The sequence below is a fragment of the Sparus aurata genome, unplaced genomic scaffold, assembly GCF_900880675.1.
Source record: "Sparus aurata unplaced genomic scaffold, fSpaAur1.1, whole genome shotgun sequence".
Lineage (NCBI taxonomy): Eukaryota > Metazoa > Chordata > Actinopteri > Spariformes > Sparidae > Sparus > Sparus aurata.
The window spans coordinates 18,946-40,262 of record NW_022045175.1 but is presented as its reverse complement, the minus strand read 5'-3'; the positions used below and the strand labels follow the sequence as shown (position 1 = coordinate 40,262).

The window sequence follows — 21,317 nt, the reverse complement described above, 5'->3', positions numbered from 1 at the left end:
ACGCTGTCTGACTCTGTCACTCGCGGGGACGGAGGCTGTTTTCTGGGGGAAAGTTCCCTGAAGTCTCCGTCAGGAGGGCTGACGGTCGCGGTGATTTATTTTCATCACAAACACTTGGTGAGTTAAAGTTTTTTGTCGGTGACAGACACTGTTTTTCGGGCAGAAATGTGACGAAGAGTCGGTAGGAAGGGCGGGAGAACAGACACTTCTCCAAGTACAGCTGTGGTAATTTTTTTCTTCATATAAATTACAGTTACTACTTGACTTTTGTTCGGTCCTGTAACGTTGCTTTGTGGGACATTTCTCTGTATTTAGTTGAGTGAAGGACCTGTGTAGTTATCAGACTGTCAGACCGACACGCCCTCGCTCCGCGCCTCCGGATTATCCGTTCACACTGGGACGGCTCACTAATAATGCGGCCCTGATACTACCTCCAGAGGTGGGTCAGCTCCGGAGCGAAATTTCCCCCCTCTCCACAAACTTTCACACAGGGGAGGGTGTGGAGAATTGGCGCAGGATCCCCGCATGCAAACGGCAGTGTGAAAGAGGCTAGTTTCTCCCTATTTTTCCCCCTTCAGTTATGTCACCTGTAATTCACACATTTTCACATTCTCTTTCAAATGACCTTCTTTAGTTACTGTTTGATATCAGAATCAGCAGATTTTTAAAAATATATTTTTCATCATAGCACAGCTTATTGTTTCTTGCACCGGACCATCAATGGAAATGCAATAATAATTCCTCCAGTCAGTGGATGATCATTTTCACAGCTGCCCTCTGTTGGCAGGCTTTGAATGTGGACAAGTGATCACAGCCAAAGAGAGTGTACTGTAGTCTTTAGCGAACATCAATCCCCCTGAAATCCAGCCAAAGAAAATGATAGTCTTTATATCTTCAGTCTTAGTGAGTTCACACAACAACAAAAAAAGCACAATACAGTGGAGACAATAGCATCCTTATAGTCTGTTTCACTCTTCATACCCACGTCTGGTCTGTACCCTCACCGTGCCAGCCCACACAAATTGTGTTTAGATTGTAGAAATAGAAGGCCAGCACAGAAGATTGTTTGCAGTTCAGTCAGTCGAGCTTTATTGAGATAAGTATAGTTTAACTGTCCATTCTGGTCTGTCCAATTAGCAGGCTCAGCTTCTCTCCAGTCTGCTCAGCTAAGTGTGGTTTGGCAGTGTGAAAGAATCTTGAATGAGTCCTGCATCTCCTCCTGTGGTGCCGTAGCTTGACATCTTTCATCTTCTACTTCAGGAGCCACTGATTCACTGATTCACTGAGAAGAGAAGAGAAGAGAAGAGAAGAGAAGAGAAGAGAAGAGAAGAGAAGAGAAGAGATAATTAGGACAGAAAGGATGGGCATTGTGTTGTAAAACAGAACAAAGAGGTGCCTCAGGTTTCATAAGTTGTGAAGAGAAAGACAAAGTGAGGAAGAGAATGTGTGCAAGATAAAAAGACAAAGGTAAAGAAGAAAAGAACTAGAACTTTGTCCCAGTTCCATATTAATTACTGTGTAATGACCCGTGCTGTTAGCCAGCAGTGTCGGGACAGTTCGAAGTACACATGTGAACACCACCAAGAAAAATTGATGACACATTAAGATTTATTCACTCACCACATTCAGAGGTGGTCTGGGCCACATTTGACCACATTCTTTTACCGGTGTGTACACACATGTGTCCTGGACCTCAATGAAGGACAACTGAACACCAATATCACTTCCTTGAACAATCACAGCAATAACCTTGAGCCAGTCAGACATGTCACAGTCCACTTTGAGCTGTGCACTTCTGACAGTACTGAAAGCGATAACATCATTCATGCCCCAGCACATATTGTTCCTCTACACTGCTAACCAGCAGGTAGACATGAAGAATGCTAATATGCTATAGCGCCAAATATCATTGGGGCTGTAGAATGCACGCATACACAGATTAAAGCACCCTCTCCAGATCCATTCCCATCCCTCAACTGAACGCTGTCTCACTCTATGACCATCCAAATAATATGAAATGCAAAGTGCCATCTTCTGAACATCATTGCACATTGGCCAGGGGGAGCACACGACTCCTTTGTGCTGCAGAATAGTTTTGTGGGGATGCGTTGGGCTCCCGGAGCTTGTGGAGATGGGTGGCTGATTAGTAAATGATCAGTCTTTCTAAAAACCACCATCCAGTTTAACTTGTATAAAACATAGCTGGTCGAGGTTATGTCCTCTCTCTGTGGCTGAATGCACCCGCTCTGTGGTAGAGCGCACAATTGGAGAGCTGAAGGCGTGGTGGATTGACAAAAAAGTATGAGAAACTATAAGAAACATTTAGGAGACTGTTGCTGCATAAGGTCCAAAGTGGGAAACAGAGTCATTTTCCACTGCTCATGTTCCCTGCCGGGCACTCATTCACGTCACCTATGTTACCCCCACGAGGGCTAAACATGCCTAGAAAGAATATAATTATATATATTGAGGCTTTCTGTTTTTTTCCTGGCATTGTTCCACAAGATCATGCCAAATGTGGACATGCTATTCAACCAGCTGCAGAAGAGGAACATTGACCCTGTCTTCATTAAAGCACTTGTCCAGAGGTTCAGTGACGGCATGATAACGATCAGGTAAATAGCTATTTTTACTATTGGCTGATAAAGCTGTTGTTGTTAGAAAGATGAGTTGCTCACTTCCAACAGTGTAAAACCCTAAATGTGCCTTGTCATCAAAGTGAATGATTATCATAGAGCAGGTAAAGTAGTTATTAAACACAGTTTGTAATAACAGGCTTATTCAAATGTTGTTTTGTTGGGGAAACCAATAGTAAGTGAAAGATCAGAAGTAAAGATCAAGTGCAATTAGGAATGATGGTGTTAAAACCTTAGTAATTATATACTTGACTTGGACATAGCCATGTGTTTAGTCAGAATCACTTTCATCAAAATAGCTTTCTTGCAAATTTAAGGTGATGATGTATCTTTTACAGGTATGTGATACCATCCTGGTGCATGCCAAGGAGTGGTTCTCCTTCACCCAGCACCTCATCAGCGCAACACTCACTGCATGAAAAGTGGGATTTTCGTCAGTATGCGGCACTGTAGATTGACGTGGAATTTCAGGTTTGCGACTGCACGCGGCAATTTGCAGGCAACACCGAAAACTGACGTAAATTGTCGTAAATTGACGTGGGCCTTGCTTGGCAGTTGTCCCCCCATGACCTCCCTCCCCCTGATTCTAGGGGAGGCTTTAACATGTAAATGAAAATGCTGTGAGCTATACAAATGCAAATCAGGGTAGCAGGGGGAGTTTTACCCCAGGTGACTTTTTTCTAAAAGATGTTAACTTCATTTTAAGAAAATCTCTGTTAGAAATAGATGAGGCTCAGTATAGCCTAATTATAGACCCTTATATTTTAGCTTGAATTGATTTATTTAATGAAAGTATGCTAGATTAATTACTGTGTATGTCATTAGCAATGGCCAATGTTATGTAAAAAAGATTATTTATTCTTATTTTTCTCTCTCTCTCTCCTGGGAACTGTTAAAGATAAAACGCCAGTTGTTAAGAAGTTAAAATTTGCATGAAATATTTTGAGATAACCAAGATATCAAAATGTAAAAAAAAAAGCATTTCTATAATTTCATGGGTTCTGAATATTTTAAAAGCAGTTGAAAAGTAATTCTTATTGCGTGTGAGAGTTCATGACCTTTAAGAGTTTTTACAATTCCGGGTTGACCGGAGCGTGAGTGACGAGGAAGAAGGAGCGGAGAGTTAATGGCGTCGAGCCGCTGACAGTGAACTGTGTGTGTCGTCACAGTGTCGTGTTTTATCACTAACAGACTGTGAACTGTTGTCGGACGACGTGCTGTGAGTGTGTGAGTTGGACTCTGCATCGCAGTCGAAGTGTTTGTGTTTTAATGGACACGAAGCAAGTTCGGCTAAGCTAGCTAGCAGGAGCTAAGCTAGCTAGCAGGAGCTAGGCTAGCGGCCCGGTCATTGTCGAGAGGACGTCTGCGCGGACGGGAGGAGCTTTGCCGGGTCGCCACGAAGAATGTCGCCGACGGACGGAGCTTCGCTGCCGCAGAGGGACACGGAGGTTTATCGCTGCGAGCATTTTGTTTTCACAGACTAAACTCGCCTCATAACAAGGTCGCGACCTCCTGTTAGCTCGGAGCCACGTCTGGAAGTCCAGATTTACACGATGCCGATAATGACGCCATTGTGTGTAAGTAACTGTTACTGTTTTCTACCTCGTTTAATTTTACAGTGACTTACGTTTATTTATTCATACCACACTCTTTAATAGTTTTCCAGCTGCCTGTAAGACATTACGAGGCAGTACGCAGGACAACAAACAACCAGATCTTGCATCGCAGGCGGACGCTGTGAGGAGTTCAGCTCAGAGTCGATCGAGGACAAAGAGGGTAAGATTTATTAGATTAGGTCCGTTTTTGGTCAATGTGACAATTATTCTATTAAATAATAGATGTGTTGTATCCACACGCAGTACTGATCGTCTTTATTTTTTGTTTTTACAGCTGCTGAAAGCGAGACAGAGTGCTAGCTGAGAATGAGGTGGACCTTTGGAAGTCCGCCGCCATGGACCTGATGTCTGAGGAGGAAGACGGCACAAGATGGCGGGTGTCTGGATGAATTGTGCTACCTCCGTCCTCTCGCAGCCGGGAGCTCACCGAGCTCTGTGCCAAACTGCAGTCACATGAGAGGCGATTCCGAAGTAGCAGCGCACCACAGACGTCTGCAAAAACAGACACTTCGCGGTGCTGTAGGATTTTGGGCCTCTTGTGAGCTTCCCGTTTGTTGTGTGGGCAGATTATGCTTTGTACATGCTGTGTGTTTGTGCTAATAAAACTCTTTCTTTGAAAAAACAACACCTTCCTGGCAAATGTTCCTTTCCTCAATAAATTCATTCATGTCCTTGATTATATCATAAATATAAATGAATGAATAATTAATATAAATATATAAATATCTATATTCTCACTGGGGTTTACATTTATAATGACCCAGGGTGACCAATCACGAGTGATTTTGCTTGTTTATAAGTAGTGGTTTCATCCAATACTGAGTGAGGATATTGAAGCCAGCCCACACATCCTCTGGCCAGGCGTGGTTTCGCTGCTATTCATATGCAAATTGGAGCCGTTCGCACCTCCGGGAGCTCCACTGACGTCATGGTTAGTTTCCGACAATTTTCGGCACAGACAAACGCCACGTTCACAGCCTGTAAATTGTCGTTAACTGCCGAAAATTAGGGAGATTTCCGGGCGTTTACGGGGCAGAAAATCCCACTTTTCATGCAGTGACTGTTGCACGGAGAGTTGTTCCCACAACACAGTGTGAAGTTCCCCGATACAGCGCTTGCAACAACAGTGGAGGCGTACCCCAAGTTGAACAAGGCCAATCTCAAAACAGAACTGTCCCTCATCTATCAGTGCGTTTACATGACACTCAAGAAAAACGAATTACTGTGTTAGTCTGACTATGATCGTATTTTTAAGATGCATGTATTCACCTTAGTCTGACTAAAATCGGACCGGATCGGATTTCTCATAGTTGAATTAAAACACCTAGATTATTCGATTGATAGTCGCATTACTCCTGCATGTATGCGTTCTATCAGATCGGATTGGATTTTGCATTCTACGCAGGCGTGAGATTTCTTTCCTGGGGCCGTGAGCCGGAAGTAGAAGGACGGCGACGGCAGCGTCTTTCCTCTGAAATCACCGCAAGAAAGAGCGCCATTGTGCATCTAGTTTGTGTAATTATCATGTACACCATATATGAAATGTACAAAGATGTAGCTTCGTCTCGCTCTTTGTACGCCATCATTCTCGAATGCCGAGGCAGTTTGTTGTTGCTGGTGACGTAAAGAGGTCAGCCGGAGGTGTTTCTGTTACCACTAGTTGAAATGGGTACAGCGCCACCTATCGTACCGGGGTATGACATGCTTCGGTCAATAATCTGATTTTCTCACTGGCATGTATACTCGGACAATTGCAGTTGTCTGATTGAGTAGCATAGTCGAACTATGGCTGTAATCCGACTAAGATGTGCATGTAAACGCACTGTATGAGAACAGTTAGTTCAAGGCTTGCAGTGGTGCAGTTACTCTGTACCAGTTCTTCATGGAAAACAACCTTCAAAGCACTTTCACAGAGACTGTCAGCCTCCTCAAGATCCTCATCACCACACCCATGACAACAGCTGAATCCGAGATGTGCTTCTCAAGACCTTCCTGAGGAACACCATGGCACAGGATCACCTGAATGCTCTGGCTATGCTCTCCATGGAGAAGAAACTTGTTAGGGACATTCCTGACTTTAATAATAGGGTCAGTGAGAGATTTGTCACTCAGAGAGAGAGAAGGGCAAAATTCCTGTACAAATAAGATGAGAAGCACACCCTCACACACACACACACACACACACACACACACACACACACACACACACACACACACACACACCGTAGCCCTGACCACGTTTCTTTGTATATGGTTGACCTTAGCATAAGACATCAATCAGTAATGTATAGCACTCTATAAATTCCTAATATTTTGTCTTAATAGTGTGTTTGTTATTGATAATTACTGTATATGTTTCTAGAATGTGCATCAAGTAAACACTAACCACACTCAGTCATCAATGATGCTTAACAGTTACTTTTTTACTTTTACTTAACATTTAGCTTGATCATAAAATACTGTACGCTATTCTTCCAGTCAAAGGTTTGAGTTCAGCCACTTGATATCTATTTCTATATTATACATCCTTTTATACAGTGTAAGATTTCCTAGAAACATTAAGTAAATCTATATAATTTCATGTTGTTGTATATAGTCCACTTTCCACTCTGTTCTCATGGAGTGCGTCTTGCGTTGCCCATTTTCTACTAACGGCACCGTTTCATGTGCTCAACAGCGCAGCTATCCACCTCCGCCACAAGGGGGCACTGGTGTAAGTCAACAGCCTTTCCAGAAATATGTGTAGAAATAAATAGGTCAATTGTTTACGAGTTCAATTACAAATGCAAATGGAAAGCCTGTGTTTGTGCAATATGTTGTTTATGTTTTTGTGTTAGAATGCCTCAACTTTTTAATATTGGCATTAAATAATTACTGACTATTTCACAGAGTACTGGTTTCCTGTAGTTTGATGTCACATGTAGGTGTGATATGGTCCAGGCTGAAGGGGTGTGTTTGTGTCTGTGTGTGATGCCAGGTTATAGAAGATAGTTAGCTGCATGCAAAGACCCTGAGTCTGTGTGAAGCATAATTCAAGTATTATCTACTTGTATAGCAAAGCAAACTACCAATAACCTGACTGCACAGCGATCACATTAACACTCAAAAAGTGGACAGACCAAATACATTCAACACATGTGCATTACATCAACCAGCGTTAAACAGTCCTTTGCTTAGACGTCCTATGCTATGCTGTGTGCTATCTAGGCCAAGTTCAGCATTGCCAGTCTTTGAAGAATAGGTGCTGGTGGTTCCTTGGCTGATGAGCCAAACAGGAGAATGTTGTATCCCAATGTAGCTTGCTGCATGTTCCTTGGATTGTGGAGTTGTTGGGAGAAGAGAGTTTAGAAGAGAACTGGGTGCAGGCAGCCCTGTGAGGAAGCTGGTGTTTCGACTATCTGGTCAGTGGGGGGTCTGTCACCCTGACCAATAGTAGCTCAAAGCTGGGTCTCTTGGCAGTCTTTGCACTTGGGTGTCAAGACTGGGCAATTCTTGGTAAATGAGTTTAGTTCAGAGTCCATTGTGAAATCCACAATGAATGCTACATCTGTTGATCCCATCAGTATCTGTTCTGGGCAGTTTAATCATCTATTCTGTCCTGTGCGGTTATGAACCATGCCAGCTTATGATGTTTCCAGTCAGCACGAAGTTTCTGTAGGAAGAAGAACCTTTTCTGTGGTTTTTTTAATCAGGGTGTGGATTTATGATGACCAAGATTCTGAGTGATGGTGATTCCAGGTAAACTATAACTGTATAACTCCACTGATGTAGACAGAGGTGTGTATCTTTGCCTCCTTTTTTCCTAAATCAACAATCAGCTCCTTGGTTTGCTGCCAATAAGCAGTAGTTTGTTCTATATACCACTCTGCAAGACTGTTGATTTCCTCCTGATATGAACTCTCATCGTTGTTTGTAATGCATACGGTGATGGTGGTGTGTTCCTCATACTTCACAATACAATTGTCCTGATGTCTAGGAGTGCAGTATCTGTGAACATGAGGGGGCTGAGCACTCACGTAGAGGAGGGTCAGGATTTGTTTCAGGCCTGCACAGGCTCTTAGCAATGCTGCCATAGGTTTAGACTTCCGGGGGATGTACACATTCATATATGATACTGACTTGGTTTCTTATCCAGAGTCTCTGTGCTCTCTCGTCTCACAGGTTCCCATGGATGGTAGGCCTCCTGCTTTTGGTCCTGCTTGACTTCTACTATCATCATCATCATCATTTCAATAATAAAGCTGTAATTGCTGTACCCCCCTCTTTAATCTCCCACTGTTTCTTATCCTTTCCCTACCTTGAGTCTGGGTTTCCTTCCTTCCTGAGAGGTTTTTGCCTGTTAAAAGGCAGTTTTATGCTCAATATGGAAAGTGTCATGAGATGACCTTTGTTGCGAATTGGTGCTATACAAAATAAAGATTGATTGATTGATTTAGGTGTGACTGCCAATACGATCTCTCTGGGGTCTGCTTGTGAGGAAGTCCAATATCCAGTTGCAGAGTGTTGCCAAGAGTGTTTCGTGGATGATATTTTGTTGATGCTGAGTTAAAGTCAACAAATAGTATTCTGATGTAGCTGTTATTCTCCATTTGTGTGGAGACTGGGTGAAGGATAGAAAGGACATCCTGTTGGTTCTGAAAGCATACTTTTAAGGGTCTGGGCTGGCAGGGATGTTGTCTTTGATATGCTAGACAACCAGTTTCTCAAAGAACTTCATCAGGAAGTGGGTGAGAGGCGGCAGTCATTTAGACTTGACAAAGCAGACTTTTTAGGTACAGGAACAATGATGGCTGTCTCCGGTACACATCTCAGTCTTCTATGAGAGTGAGATGTTAAAAATTTCCATAATAACATCAGCTAGCTGAGAGGCAAATGTTTCTAGTACATGGACAGTTATATTATCATGATGTCTTTACTTTCACTCAAATAGAACACCAAGAAGTGAGGAGTGAAAGTGAAATAACAAAAACTGTTTGATCTTTGGCAGAAAAGGTTGTGCCCTTGACAGTTCACAGCTCAAATGATGGTGCGGATTCAGAAAATATGCTTTCATGGCCTTTAAATGTTAACACATCATTAATAATACATGATGTTTTAAAGTCTAAAGACGTTCACTCAAGGGTAGTCCTGTGGTGTCAGGTATTTGACATATAAATCTTATCTTGTCCTCTCTAAAAATCTTCCTCAGTGGATGATATCAGGTCAGACATTTTTGCCCTTGGTTAAACTAACGTTTCCAACATTGCGCTCCTACTTAACTGTCAGATTACTGGTGGACAGCTGAGAGAAAGGATCAAAATCGATGCAGCAGAACCAGATATACTCTCTTTTTAAAACAGTAACACTAATAGGCAGATGTGATGATTTCAACTTTGATGATCTTGTAATACTGTTACGCAGATTTTTTGCAAGAGATCATTATTATTTTGCTATATTATTATCATTATTATTATTGTTTGAAGAGAGTACAGCTAGGCATAGCGACAGAGGATACAGAGAATCACACAAAGTACATGTGAATTTAAGTATAAAAGGAAGCTTTGCTCTGGACTTCAGGAATAGTGATATCTGCTCTCTAACACTGACTTTAGAGTATGCTGCTGCAGCCAGAAGTCTTGTTCAGCTCACCTTTAATTATTTCCAAGTGTTATTACAGCAAATCTCCTGCAGCAAATTACAGAAGGTGGGTTTGTCTCCACTCTGCATGCTCATCACCCTGCTTATCTTTCTTTTCATACATTCAAACAGTGTTGGCTCAGAGTGCTTTCAGACATCTCTACCACTCAGTGCTCTCTCTGCTCCTGGACCTTGAATACCGTTATGTATGAAACTAATGTTGCACTAAGTGAATAGTCACCATCAGGTGGCACCTGCACTCTGGAACTTGTTGAGTTCAGTTTGCAATAAAACATTTCAGAAGAAGTGATTGAAACGGTCACAAGTTTGTCAGTGTTGCTCTGTGATAGCATATGCAAAATTGTTTGCATATAGACCTATAGGTAGCAACATAACATAAACTGTCGGAATATTGTGAGTTTGGTGCGTATTTGGAAGATGCACTATGGGACAGATTTGTTTGTGGACTGAAGTGTAAAACTGTGCAGAAGCGTCTTTTGACTGAGAAAGATCTCACGTATAAGAAAGCAGTAGATTATGCCGCGTCGGCAGAGACGGCTGCACACAACTTACAGCAGTTAAGCAGCTCTCTCAAAGTGAATGTGGTGTTTTCAAAGAGGTGACAGATACCACCACTGCGAGAAAACGAATCACACTGATGATGACTGCTGCTACAAGAATTGTGATTGCCACCAGTGTGGGAGGAAAGGCCACACCCAACGCATGTGTAGGAGTAAAGGATGTTTCTCAGTGGTTAGTAGTTAACTTTGTTACCTCGACATTGCTTTTATGTTACTGCACAGACTAACGAAAGTTTTACGGGCTTACTGGCCGTCTGCCCTGCGTTGTTACAGATAACAGCCCCCTTCTCCTGCATCAAGTGTTTACATCATGAAGCTTAGCCAAACCTCGGCTCGCATTTACTGCTGTTCAGTTGCAGTAACGCGGATGCAATTTAGCAATTGCCGTTACAAGAGAAAAGCATAACCCCATATTATTATTTACCTTTATGTAGCCAGGTAAGTCAATTGAGAACCTTCTCTTATTTGCCGTGACAACCTGTAATTAGCTACCGCCAGCAATTTTCAACAACTGTAGTTTTCAATAAGCCACAGTTGCCTCCCGTCACCCCTCTACCAGCAGAATTGTTTTTTAACCAGTTACAACGGTTTTTAATTTTAAATATATTACCAAAGAAACAACGCGAAGTGATTAGCGATCATCATTTCAATAAATAATAAAAATTCTACTTAAAAACAGGTGTTCCCTGCTGGATAAAACCAGCATAGCTGGTGACCAGCATAGACCAGCATATGTTGTGTTTTGGTGCTGGTATGCTGGTGACCAGCATCCCATGCTGATGCTGGTATGTTGATGCTGGTATGCTGGTGACAAGCAACTTATTTCATATTGCAGAGTATGAGGAGGAGTGAATTTGGCTGTGAAAATCCAATACAGGGCACAGAGTCGGTGAGGTTGTCACAGAACACCAAGTGTTTTGAATACAAGCTTCAAACCTGCAAGATTTTGGGCTCATTTGAGGGCACCCGAAACAAACTGCACTATAAATGCACTATAAACACTTTGGCTGTTGCTTCCATTTCTCTCACAAGTTTAAGTTAACAATTTTATAAAGTTTTTGTATGTACACAATAAAGTTTTTGTATGTACACAAAATAATTTCTTCTTTCAGATGTTGAGCACACATTTGCTAAAATCCAATAAAATAAGCCGTCCAGCTCACAGGTGTGGCAATCAAGATGCTGATTGAACAGGACTCAGGCACAGGTGTTCCCTGTCAGCATGGGCAGGGAACTTCCCATGCTGGTGCATGGGATGCTGGTGACCAGCATACCAGCACCAGCATGGGATGCTGGTAAATGGATGCTGGTGACCAGCATCCAATCAGCAACATCACCAGCAAGACTATGCTGGTAGGCCATCATAATTAATGGGACCTTGCTGGTGGACCAGCATCTCAGACTCAGACTCAGACTCAGACAACTTTATTAATCCCACCAGGGGCAATTGGTTTGAGCAGCTTGCATACTGGCACAGTACAACAACACAGTACACACAATAAATAAATAGGGAATAAGGTAGAGTAAATAAATAAATAAATAAAATGCCAAGGAGTAAAGTGTCATCAAGAATCAACAGTTGAATAAGTGAATAAAGAAGTAGAAAAATAGATAGGTTGCACATCTTCATGCTGGTCCACCAGCTAAACCAGCACCAAACCAGCACTAACCAGCATATGCCAGCATAGACCAGCATGGAAATCATGCTGGTCTATGCTGGTTTTTTCAACAGGGTTCCTGTGGCAATTGTGAACAAATGCCTTAGGAAGCTGAGAATATCTGCTGTGTGGAAATACCACAATAAAGTGTGAACACTGGGCAAACAAGGTTGTCATTCTGCAGTCTCCTTTCTCTACTCTATTGTCACTTACCTTTCATAATTTCTAGGTTACACGTAGACTACAGCAGCTTCCTGAGCCACCATCATGCATGGTGGACCACCCTGGCCTGCAACCTGTCTGCCTGAATGTAACTGCACTGCGGAATGCACTGAACATTTATTGGGCAGACTATGGACCTTTACGTTTGAGGGGAATAGTGCAATAAGCTTTTAGTCACATTAATACTATCAATTCATAACAAAAGTGTTACGATGAAAATTACATAACTGCTTCCTCTATCTTACATTGCTTATAGTTTATTATCCCTTACTTGTTAACATGAAAATTACATATCAAACAATGAAAATACAGAACAGTTAGGAAAGATGTTTTATTGTAAGAAACATTTGTAAACATGTGTTGACATGAATGAAATAATAACAAGAAGAGGAAAATAAATATCTGCAGTGAAATAGTTCGACTTAATACATTAACTTCAATATCAAAATGAAAATAATAACAAAGAAAGTATCTAGTTGCCATGGATGTGAACATTCAGTGCTGACTTTATATTGAATTGTGTTCAGCCAATATAGCCTACAGAAGCTTTGTAAGCTGGTGCTGGGGCTCTCTGGGGCAGAGAGAGAGTTGTGCTGCTCGAAGATCAGGTCCAACAGTGCCTCACCGCATTCTGCAGTGCAATAAACGAAAATGTATGTTTACAGGAAAATTGCAGTAGAACCAAAATGCCTTGTGTTGTAAAGTTTCTCTTATTTCTCATAATTACTTCTCATTTATACATTCTCCTTATATTTTATTTTGAAAACCATCTTAAAAGAATTCAGATTTTATGTGTTTGTTTTCAAACTTTCGTTCCGTTTTCTTTCCGCTTATCCATGAGGGTCGCGGGATGTTGCCGCTTTTTTCCCTCTAAGGGGTTGTGAGGCTTACTGGGGCCAAATCCAGTTTACTCAATGGGCGAAGGCCAGGACACCCTGGATGACCCCTACTGATGGCAGTGGCTGCCACACAAGGTGCCAACTGCACTACACTAGCAACTTTTGGGGTTCAGTATCTTGCTCAAGGATACTTCGACATGTAGCTCAGTTCCGCTCCAGAGGAGCCGGAATTCGAACCAGCGATCTTCCGATCAATAGTCCACCAGCTCTACCCACTGAGCTACAGCCGTCCCCTGATGCCTGTGTTTTCATGTTTATTTTAATTTGTGGGGTTCAAATAAAAGATTGTAAAACTTACGGAATGTTGCCTCTGTCTTCACTGGTTTGGCTCTGCACTCTCCCTTCCTGGACTTTGGAAAGCTCAGTTTGAAAAGAGGATCTCCTGATGATGTGAGGCCTTGTCAGGCATTCTCATTGTAATGCAGTGCAGCCAGGTAGAGTCTTGAACAGTAAAAAGACAATCAAACATGAAAACAATTGCAATAAATGGGCAAATATTCTCAACAAGTAATCACAGTTTAATTTACCCGCACAGCATTCCCAGATATGGATAGGAGTAACACATGAAAGCACTGTTACAGTATAATTCAAGCACTAAAGGCTGCAACGTGTTATGCTACTCTAATCTGACCACTTTTTTAAAGTAACGAGTAATCTAACGCGTTAATATTTCCAAACCAGTAATCTGATTAAAGTTATTTATTCAAGTCACCGTGCATTACAATTATTTCTGTAATTTTCCTTAGTAAAAATATATATTTTTGCTTTCCTTTTGCGTCTCATGGAGTGATGTCACATACGTTCCCGGGCTCGGGCAGACAATCTAAACTCTATGTAGCAGTCAACAGTACACTTGTTTTGCCCTGGCCTATGCTAACATATTCCAGTTCAGAAAACATTTTCAAATGCATTTTTTCACAAAATCCTGAACACTTAGACCTGGCAGAGGGTGTGTGTATGAACTGCTTGACCAACCGGGTCTCTGGGTTTGAATGTGGAGACCGTGCTGATCGCAAACTAGAAGCTTGTGGCTAGTTTTAGCTTGGAAGCTCGCGGTTAGCGTTACAAATATTTAAACACAGCTAAATATTTGTACATGCAGACATTTCCCTAGGACATGCATTACATAATGTGCAAGATCAGAAATGTACTACACACAATGATTCTGCTGTAGCACTAACTTGTGTGGTCAGAGAAGCTAACGTTAGCGGTTAGCTGCTAACCTTACCTTGTTCTCAATGGAAAAACACACACTACATCACGCACTAGCTCACCCTTATCTACAGAAGCACACAGCAAATTATTTGTATACTTACATGTCCCTCATCTGCAGGTATTCCACGCAAAGTTGGAAGTTCCCCACCGTTTAGAAAAAGTCTCCCGACTACTCCTGCCTTGTACTGACCGAGGTTGGAGAAACAGTCAGTCTAGAAGTGGTTAGCACACACGAACAGTTTGTGCTAACTGTAGCTGGACGTTGCCTTCAAAAATGAATAAATCCATGCTGCTCTTCTGTCCTCTGCGGCTGGAACACGATGGAGTGTTGCGTGCTTGTCTTTACAGCCAACAACAGAGTACTTCGCATTGCACTCTGACATGGCGCTTTCATAACATAATGGCGGATCTCCGAGAAGGTAGCTATAGCTGGTGGGTGGAGACACCGTAGGTATGCGGTGAAGGGAGGGGGTAGTGGGTGGGAATATGCAAATGATCGGTCAATGACCGAAGCCAAATTTGACTCGCTTATCTGGAAACTGCAGGGAGACACTGTCAGAAACCTGTATCTCACTCAAAAAAACACGAATGGTCTTTATTCAAAGTTTCTAGGCGTGTGGCAGCACCATTGACACCCCAAATACCAGAAAAAGTCAGTTTTTCATAATATGGGACCTTAAAAAGAGGAGAATTCATCATGTAGATGCAAAATAAAATGAAAGGGAGGAAACTAAATCTGACACAGACTGTGAGTTGGGACTGTATTCCTTGCCTCAAAAAGGTAAATGTCCACAAATCTCTGTGCTGTCTATAGTAAATGGAAAGAAAATGGAGATGGATACAGGGGCTGCAGTGCCGTTGATTCCCTGGGAACAGTACAGAAACACGCTGAGCAAACTGACCCTACAACACACTGATCTACAACACACTGGTGTCATGCTAAAGATGTACACTGGAAAACCTCTGGCCCCAGAAGGGGTCATCAAAGTGCAAATAAAACTAAATAAACATTATGCTAAGTTGCCTTTGTACATAGTGAAAATAAATGCACCTCCATTGTTTGGCAGAGAGTGGCTGAGAGTGATTAAACTGAACTGGAAAGACGTAAAGACTATGCATGCCATTGAGCAAAGAGAAAAAGACAACTTAGAGACAGTGTTAAAGAGACACTCAACTATCTTCTCTAAAAAGCTAGGCACAATGAAAAGGATTCAAGCCAGACTGACTCTGAGACCCAACAGTGTACCCAAATTCTGCACTCCACATAATGTGCATTATACTCTTCGACCTCGAGTGGAAGCTAAACTAAAACACCTAACTGAGCTGGGCGTGTTTTCACCAATGGAGCATAATGATTGGGCCACATCCGTGGTGCCGGTCAGCAAAAAGGATGGCACAGTGAGACTGTGTGGGGATTTGAAGGTCACCCTCAACCCAGCCCTCTGAGTTGATAAATACCCCATTCCACGCATTGAGGATCTTTTTGCCTCACTAGCAGGAGGTCAACAGTTATTTATCAAATGCCTATCCACAGATGGAGGTAAAAGAGAAGTCTAGGAAGCTGCTGACTATCTCTACACAGAAAGGACTATTCCGTTTTTAATCATTTACCATTCGTCGTAGCATCATCCATCCATCCATTTTCATCCGCTTATCCGGGGCCGGGTCGCGGGGGCAGCTGCCTGAGCAGGGACACCCAGACTTCCCTCTCCCCGGATACTGCCTCCAGCTCTTCCGGGAGGACCCCAAGGCGTTCCCAGGCCAGCTGAGCGACATAGTCACACCAGCGTGTCCTGGGTCTTCCTCGGGGCCTCCTCCCGGAGGGACATGCCAGGAACACCTCCCGAGGGAGGCGTCCCGGGGGCATCCGAAACAGATGCCCGAGCCACCTCAGCTGGCTCCTCTCGATGTGGAGGAGCAGCGGCTCTACTCTGAGCTCCTCCCGGGTGACAGAGCTCTTCACCCTATCTCTAAGGGAGCGCCCTGCCACCCTGCGGAGGAAACTCATTTCGGCCGCTTGTATCCGGGATCTTATTCTTTCGGTCATGACCCAAAGTTCATGGCCATAGGTGAGGGTCGGAACGTAGATTGACTGGTAAATCGAGAGCTTCGCCTTTCAGCTCAGCTCTCTCTTCACCACGACAGACCGATAAAAAAACCGCATTACTGTGGCCGCTGCACCGATCCGGCTGTCAATCTCACGCTCCATCCTTCCCTCACTCGTGAACAAGACCCCAAGATACTTCAACTCCTCCACTTGAGGCAGGAACTCTCCTCCCACCTGGAGGGAGCAGGCCACCTTTTTCCGGTCGAGAACCATGGCCTTGGATTTGGAGGTGCTGATTCTCATCCCAGCCGCTTCACACTCGGCTGCAAACCGCCCCAGGACATGCTGGAGGTCCCGGCTCGAAGGAGCCAACAAGACCACATCATCCGCGAAAGCAGAGATGAGATCCATTGGCTCCCGAACCAGATCCCCTCCGGCCCGTGGCTGCGCCTAGAAATTCTGTCCATAAAAGTAATGAACAGAACCGGTGACAAAGGGCAGCCCTGCCGGAGTCCAACATGTACTGGGAACAGGTCTGACTTACTGCCGGCAATGCGAACCAAGCTCCTGCTCCGGCAGTACAGGGACCGTACGGCCCTTAACAGAGGGCCCCCGACCCCGTACTCCCGGAGCACCCCCCACAGTATGCCACGAGGGACACGGTCGAATGCCTTCTCCAAGTCCAGAAAACACATGTGGACTGGTTGGGCAAACTCCCATGAACCCTCGAGCACCCTGCGGAGGGTATAGAGCTGGTCCAGTGTTCCACGGCCAGGACGAAAGCCGCATTGTTCCTTCTGGATCCGAGGTTCGACTATCGGCCGAATTCTCCTCTCCAGTACCCTGGAATAGACTTTCCCGGGGAGGCTGAGGAGTGTGATCCCCCGATAGTTGGGACACACCCTCCGGTCCCCCTTTTTAAATAGGGGGACCACCACCCCGGTCTGCCAGTCCAGAGGCACTGTCCCCGACTGCCACGCGATGCTGCAGAGACATGTCAGCCAAGACAGCCCCACAACATCCAGAGACTTGAGGTACTCAGGGCGGATCTCATCCACCCCCGGTGCTTTGCCACTGAGGAGCTTACGGACTACCTCAGTGACTTCGGCTTGGGTGATGGATGGGTCAACCTCTGAGTCCCCAGCCTCTGCTTCCTCTATGGAAGGCGTGTCAGTGGGATTGAGGAGATCCTCGAAGTATTCCTTCCACCGCCCGACGATGTCCCCAGTCGAGGTCAACAGCTCCCCACCTCCACTGTAAACAGTGTTGGTGGAGGACTGCTTCCCCCTCCTGAGGCGCCGGATGGTTTGCCAGAATTTCTTCGAGGCCGACCGGTAGTCCTCCTCCATGGCCTCCCCGAACTCTTCCCAGACCCGAGTTTTTGCTTCCGAGACTGCCCGTGCTGCTGCACACTTGGCCTGCCGGTACCCGTCAGCTGCCTCAGGAGTCCCCCGGGCCAGCCAGGCACCGGAGACCTTACGGCCACAGCTCCGGACAGCCGCGTCAACAATGGAGGTGGAGAACATGGTCCATTCGGACTCAATGTCCCCAGCCTCCCTCGGGATCTGGTCAAAGCTCTCCCGGAGGTGGGAGTTAAAGATCTCCCTGGCAGAGGGTTCTGCCAGACGTTCCCAGCAGACCCTCACGATACGTTTGGGCCTGCCAGGTCTGTCCAGCTTCCTCCCCTGCCAGCGGATCCAACTCACCACCAGGTGGTGATCAGTTGACAGCTCAGCCCCTCTCTTCACCCGAGTGTCCAAGACATACGGCCGGAGGTCAGATGACACGACCACAAAGTCGATCATTGATCTCCGGCCTAGGGTGTCCTGGTGCCACGTGCACATATGGACACCCTTATGCTTGAACATGGTGTTCGTTATGGACAAACTGTGACTAGCACAGAAGTCCAGTAACAAAAAACCACTCGGTTTCAGTTCGGGGAGGCCGTTCCTCCCAATCACACCCCTCCAGGTAACACTGTCATCGCCCACGTGGGCGTTGAAGTCCCCCAGGAGAACGACGGAGTCCCCGGTTGGAGCACTCTCCAGTACCCCTCCCAGGGACTCCAAGAAGGCCGGGTACTCTGCACCGCTGTTCGGCCCATAAGCCGAGACAACGGTGAGAGTCCTATCCCTGACCCGAAGGCGCAGGGAAATGACCCTCTCGTTCACCGGGGAGAACTCCAACTCATGGCGGCTGAGCTGGGGGGCTATAAGCAAGCCCACACCAGCTCGCCGCCTCTCACCGCGGGCAACTCCAGAGTAGAAGAGAGTCCAGCCTCTCTCAAGGAGTTGGGTTCCAGAGCCCAGGCTGTGCGTGGAGGTGAGCCCGACTATTTCTAGTCGGTACCGCTCAACCTCCCGCACCAGCTCAGGCTCTTTCCCCCCCAGTGAGGTGACATTCCATGTCCCCATGGCTAGAGTCACCATCCGGGGATTGGGCCGCCGGGGCCCCCGCCCACGACCGCCACGCATATCCCTCTGCACCGGCCCCTTCTGAACCCTCCCGCGAGTGGTGAGCCCACGGGAGGGCGGGCCCACGTTGCTCGTTCGGGCTGCGCCCGGCCGGGTCCCGTGGGCAGAGACCCGGCCACCAGGCGCTCGCCTGCGAGCCCCAACCCCAGGCCTGGCTCCAGGGTGGGGCCCCGGTGACGCCGGGCGACGTGCACGTCCTTGGTATTCTTGCTTTCATCAGGGGCGAGTGAACCGATCTTAGTCTGACCCGTCACCTAGGACCTGTTTGTCTTGGGAGACCCTACCAGGGGCATTAAGCCCCGGACAACATAGCTCCTAGGATAATTCGGGTGCTCAAACCCCTCCACCATGATAAGGTGCCGGTTCAAAGGACTATTCTGTTTTTAATCATTTACCATTCGTCGTAGCATCATCACCAGCCTTATTTCAGAAAGCTATGGATCAGGTGCTACTTGGACTGCTGTATACTTACTGTTACCTTGGTGACATCCTCATCAGTGGTCCTGATGAAAAATCACATCTCAAAATGCTGGATGCAGTCCTGGGCAGGCTAGAGGAGCATGGCCTGCACCTCAAGCAGGAGAAGTGCCTGTTTATCCAGGAGTCCTTAGAATACTTGGGCCATATCATTGATGCATCTGGTCTCCACGAATCTCCAGACAAGGTACGTGCCATTGTGGAAGCACCAGCGCCATGTGATGTCAGTCAGCTATGTTTCTTTCTAGAGATGTTAAAATATTATGGATGTTTTATTCATGACCCTAACTCTAGCCACTGTCCTGCAACCATTAAATGAACTGCTCAATAAAGGGACGAAATGGCAGTAGACATCAGCCTGTGAGTCAGCATTCCAGAAAGCTAAAGCACTACTAGTATCACAAGAGGTACTGACCCACTACGACCCTGAGCTGCCCCTTTCGCCTTGCGTGTGATGCTTCACCATATGGGGTCAGAGCTGTGCTCTCACACATCATGCCTGATTGCACAGGAAGACCTATAGCCTTTGCATCACAAACTCTCAGCAAGGCAGAACAACATTATGCTCAGATAGAAAGAAAGGCATTGGCAATAGTCTTTGCAGTACGCAAGTTTCATTAGTACCTCTATGGTAACAAATTCACCCTACTCACTGACCATCGTCCACTGACCTCCATCCTGAGTCCATTAAAATGTACACCAATGGCTGCAGCCCGAATGCAGCGGTATGTGCTTCTCCTGTCATCGCATGAGTACACCATTCAATACAGGAAAGCTTCCTTACATGCTAATGCCGACAGACTTTCGAGGTTACCACTCCCTCAACGTTCATCACGAGTAGCCAGGCGCAGTAGAGGTGTTATACTCTGCCCAGCTGGACACATTACCAGTCAGTAATCTGGAGATCAGACATAACACCATGTCTGACCCCACCTTGTCTCGTGTCCTAGAAATGGTTTCAACTGGTTGTTTTCCAGCTGCAAAAGACACAGGTGAAGTGCTGTCTCCCTATCAGCTGCGCTGGCATGATCACACAATAGTAAGTAAGTAAGTAAGTAAGTAAGTTTTTTATTTATACAGCACTTTTTCAAAACAAAGTTTGAAAAGTGCTGTACAGGGTACAGTAAACATAAAACATAAGTAAAAATATAATTAAAACAAACATAAAAGTAAACAAAATAATATATATAAGATAAAATAAAACAAACATACATGTACAGATATGCAAAGAATAATTACAGTTCAATTGTAGGGAATGCAAGACGATAGAGATGGGTTTTGAGAAGTTTTTTGAAGACATTCAGTGATTCAGCTGATCTGACGGAAGAGGGTAGACTGTTCCGGAGGGATGGCGCCCTGGTGGCAAAAGTGCAGTCACCCTTAGATTTGAGGAGTGAACGGGGTATAGAAAGGAGGCCTAGGTCGGAAGAGCTGAGTGGTCTAGAAGTGGAGTAAGGGTGTAAGAGTTCAGAAATGTAGGGATGGGCAAGACCATGAGGGGCCTTGTATGGGAGTAGTGTCTTGAAGCCTATTCTGTATTTTACTGGGAGCCAATAAAGGGATGCAAGAATTGATGAGATGTGGGATCTGCGATTGGTTTTGGTTAGTAGTCTGGCTGCAGTGTTCTGTACAAGCTGCAGGCAAGACAGGGCTGCATGGTTGAGACAGGTGAAAAGAGCATTACAGTAGTCAAGGCGAGAGTTAATCAGGGTGTTGATAAGAAGTTCAAGATTCATTCATTGGGTGGACCAGGCAAAACACTGTTGTAGCAGTATGAAGTAGTGTTTGATTATTTTCAGCTGCACCTTATAAAGGGAGGCAGAAGGCACCTGATTGTCCTTTTGCCTGACGGGGCCTGCTTCACGTAATTTACTGC

General features: G+C 45.2%; 1 protein-coding gene across 3 annotated transcripts in view; it reads right to left on the bottom strand.

Annotated features, from left to right (window-relative positions):
• Positions 1-1,065: 1,065 nt before the first annotated feature.
• LOC115578135 (carbonic anhydrase-related protein 10-like) overlaps positions 1,066-21,317 on the bottom strand; it is a 37,264-nt gene continuing 17,012 nt past the window's right edge. For 2 of the 3 annotated variants that reach the window (XM_030410982.1, XM_030410981.1), the window contains one exon: positions 1,066-1,274. In XM_030410982.1, coding sequence (XP_030266842.1) covers positions 1,252-1,274 — 23 coding nt within the window. In that variant the 3' untranslated portion in view covers positions 1,066-1,251. Of the gene's footprint in view, positions 1,283-21,317 lie in introns of all 3 variants that reach the window. The other variant, XM_030410983.1, reaches the window with a different exon arrangement.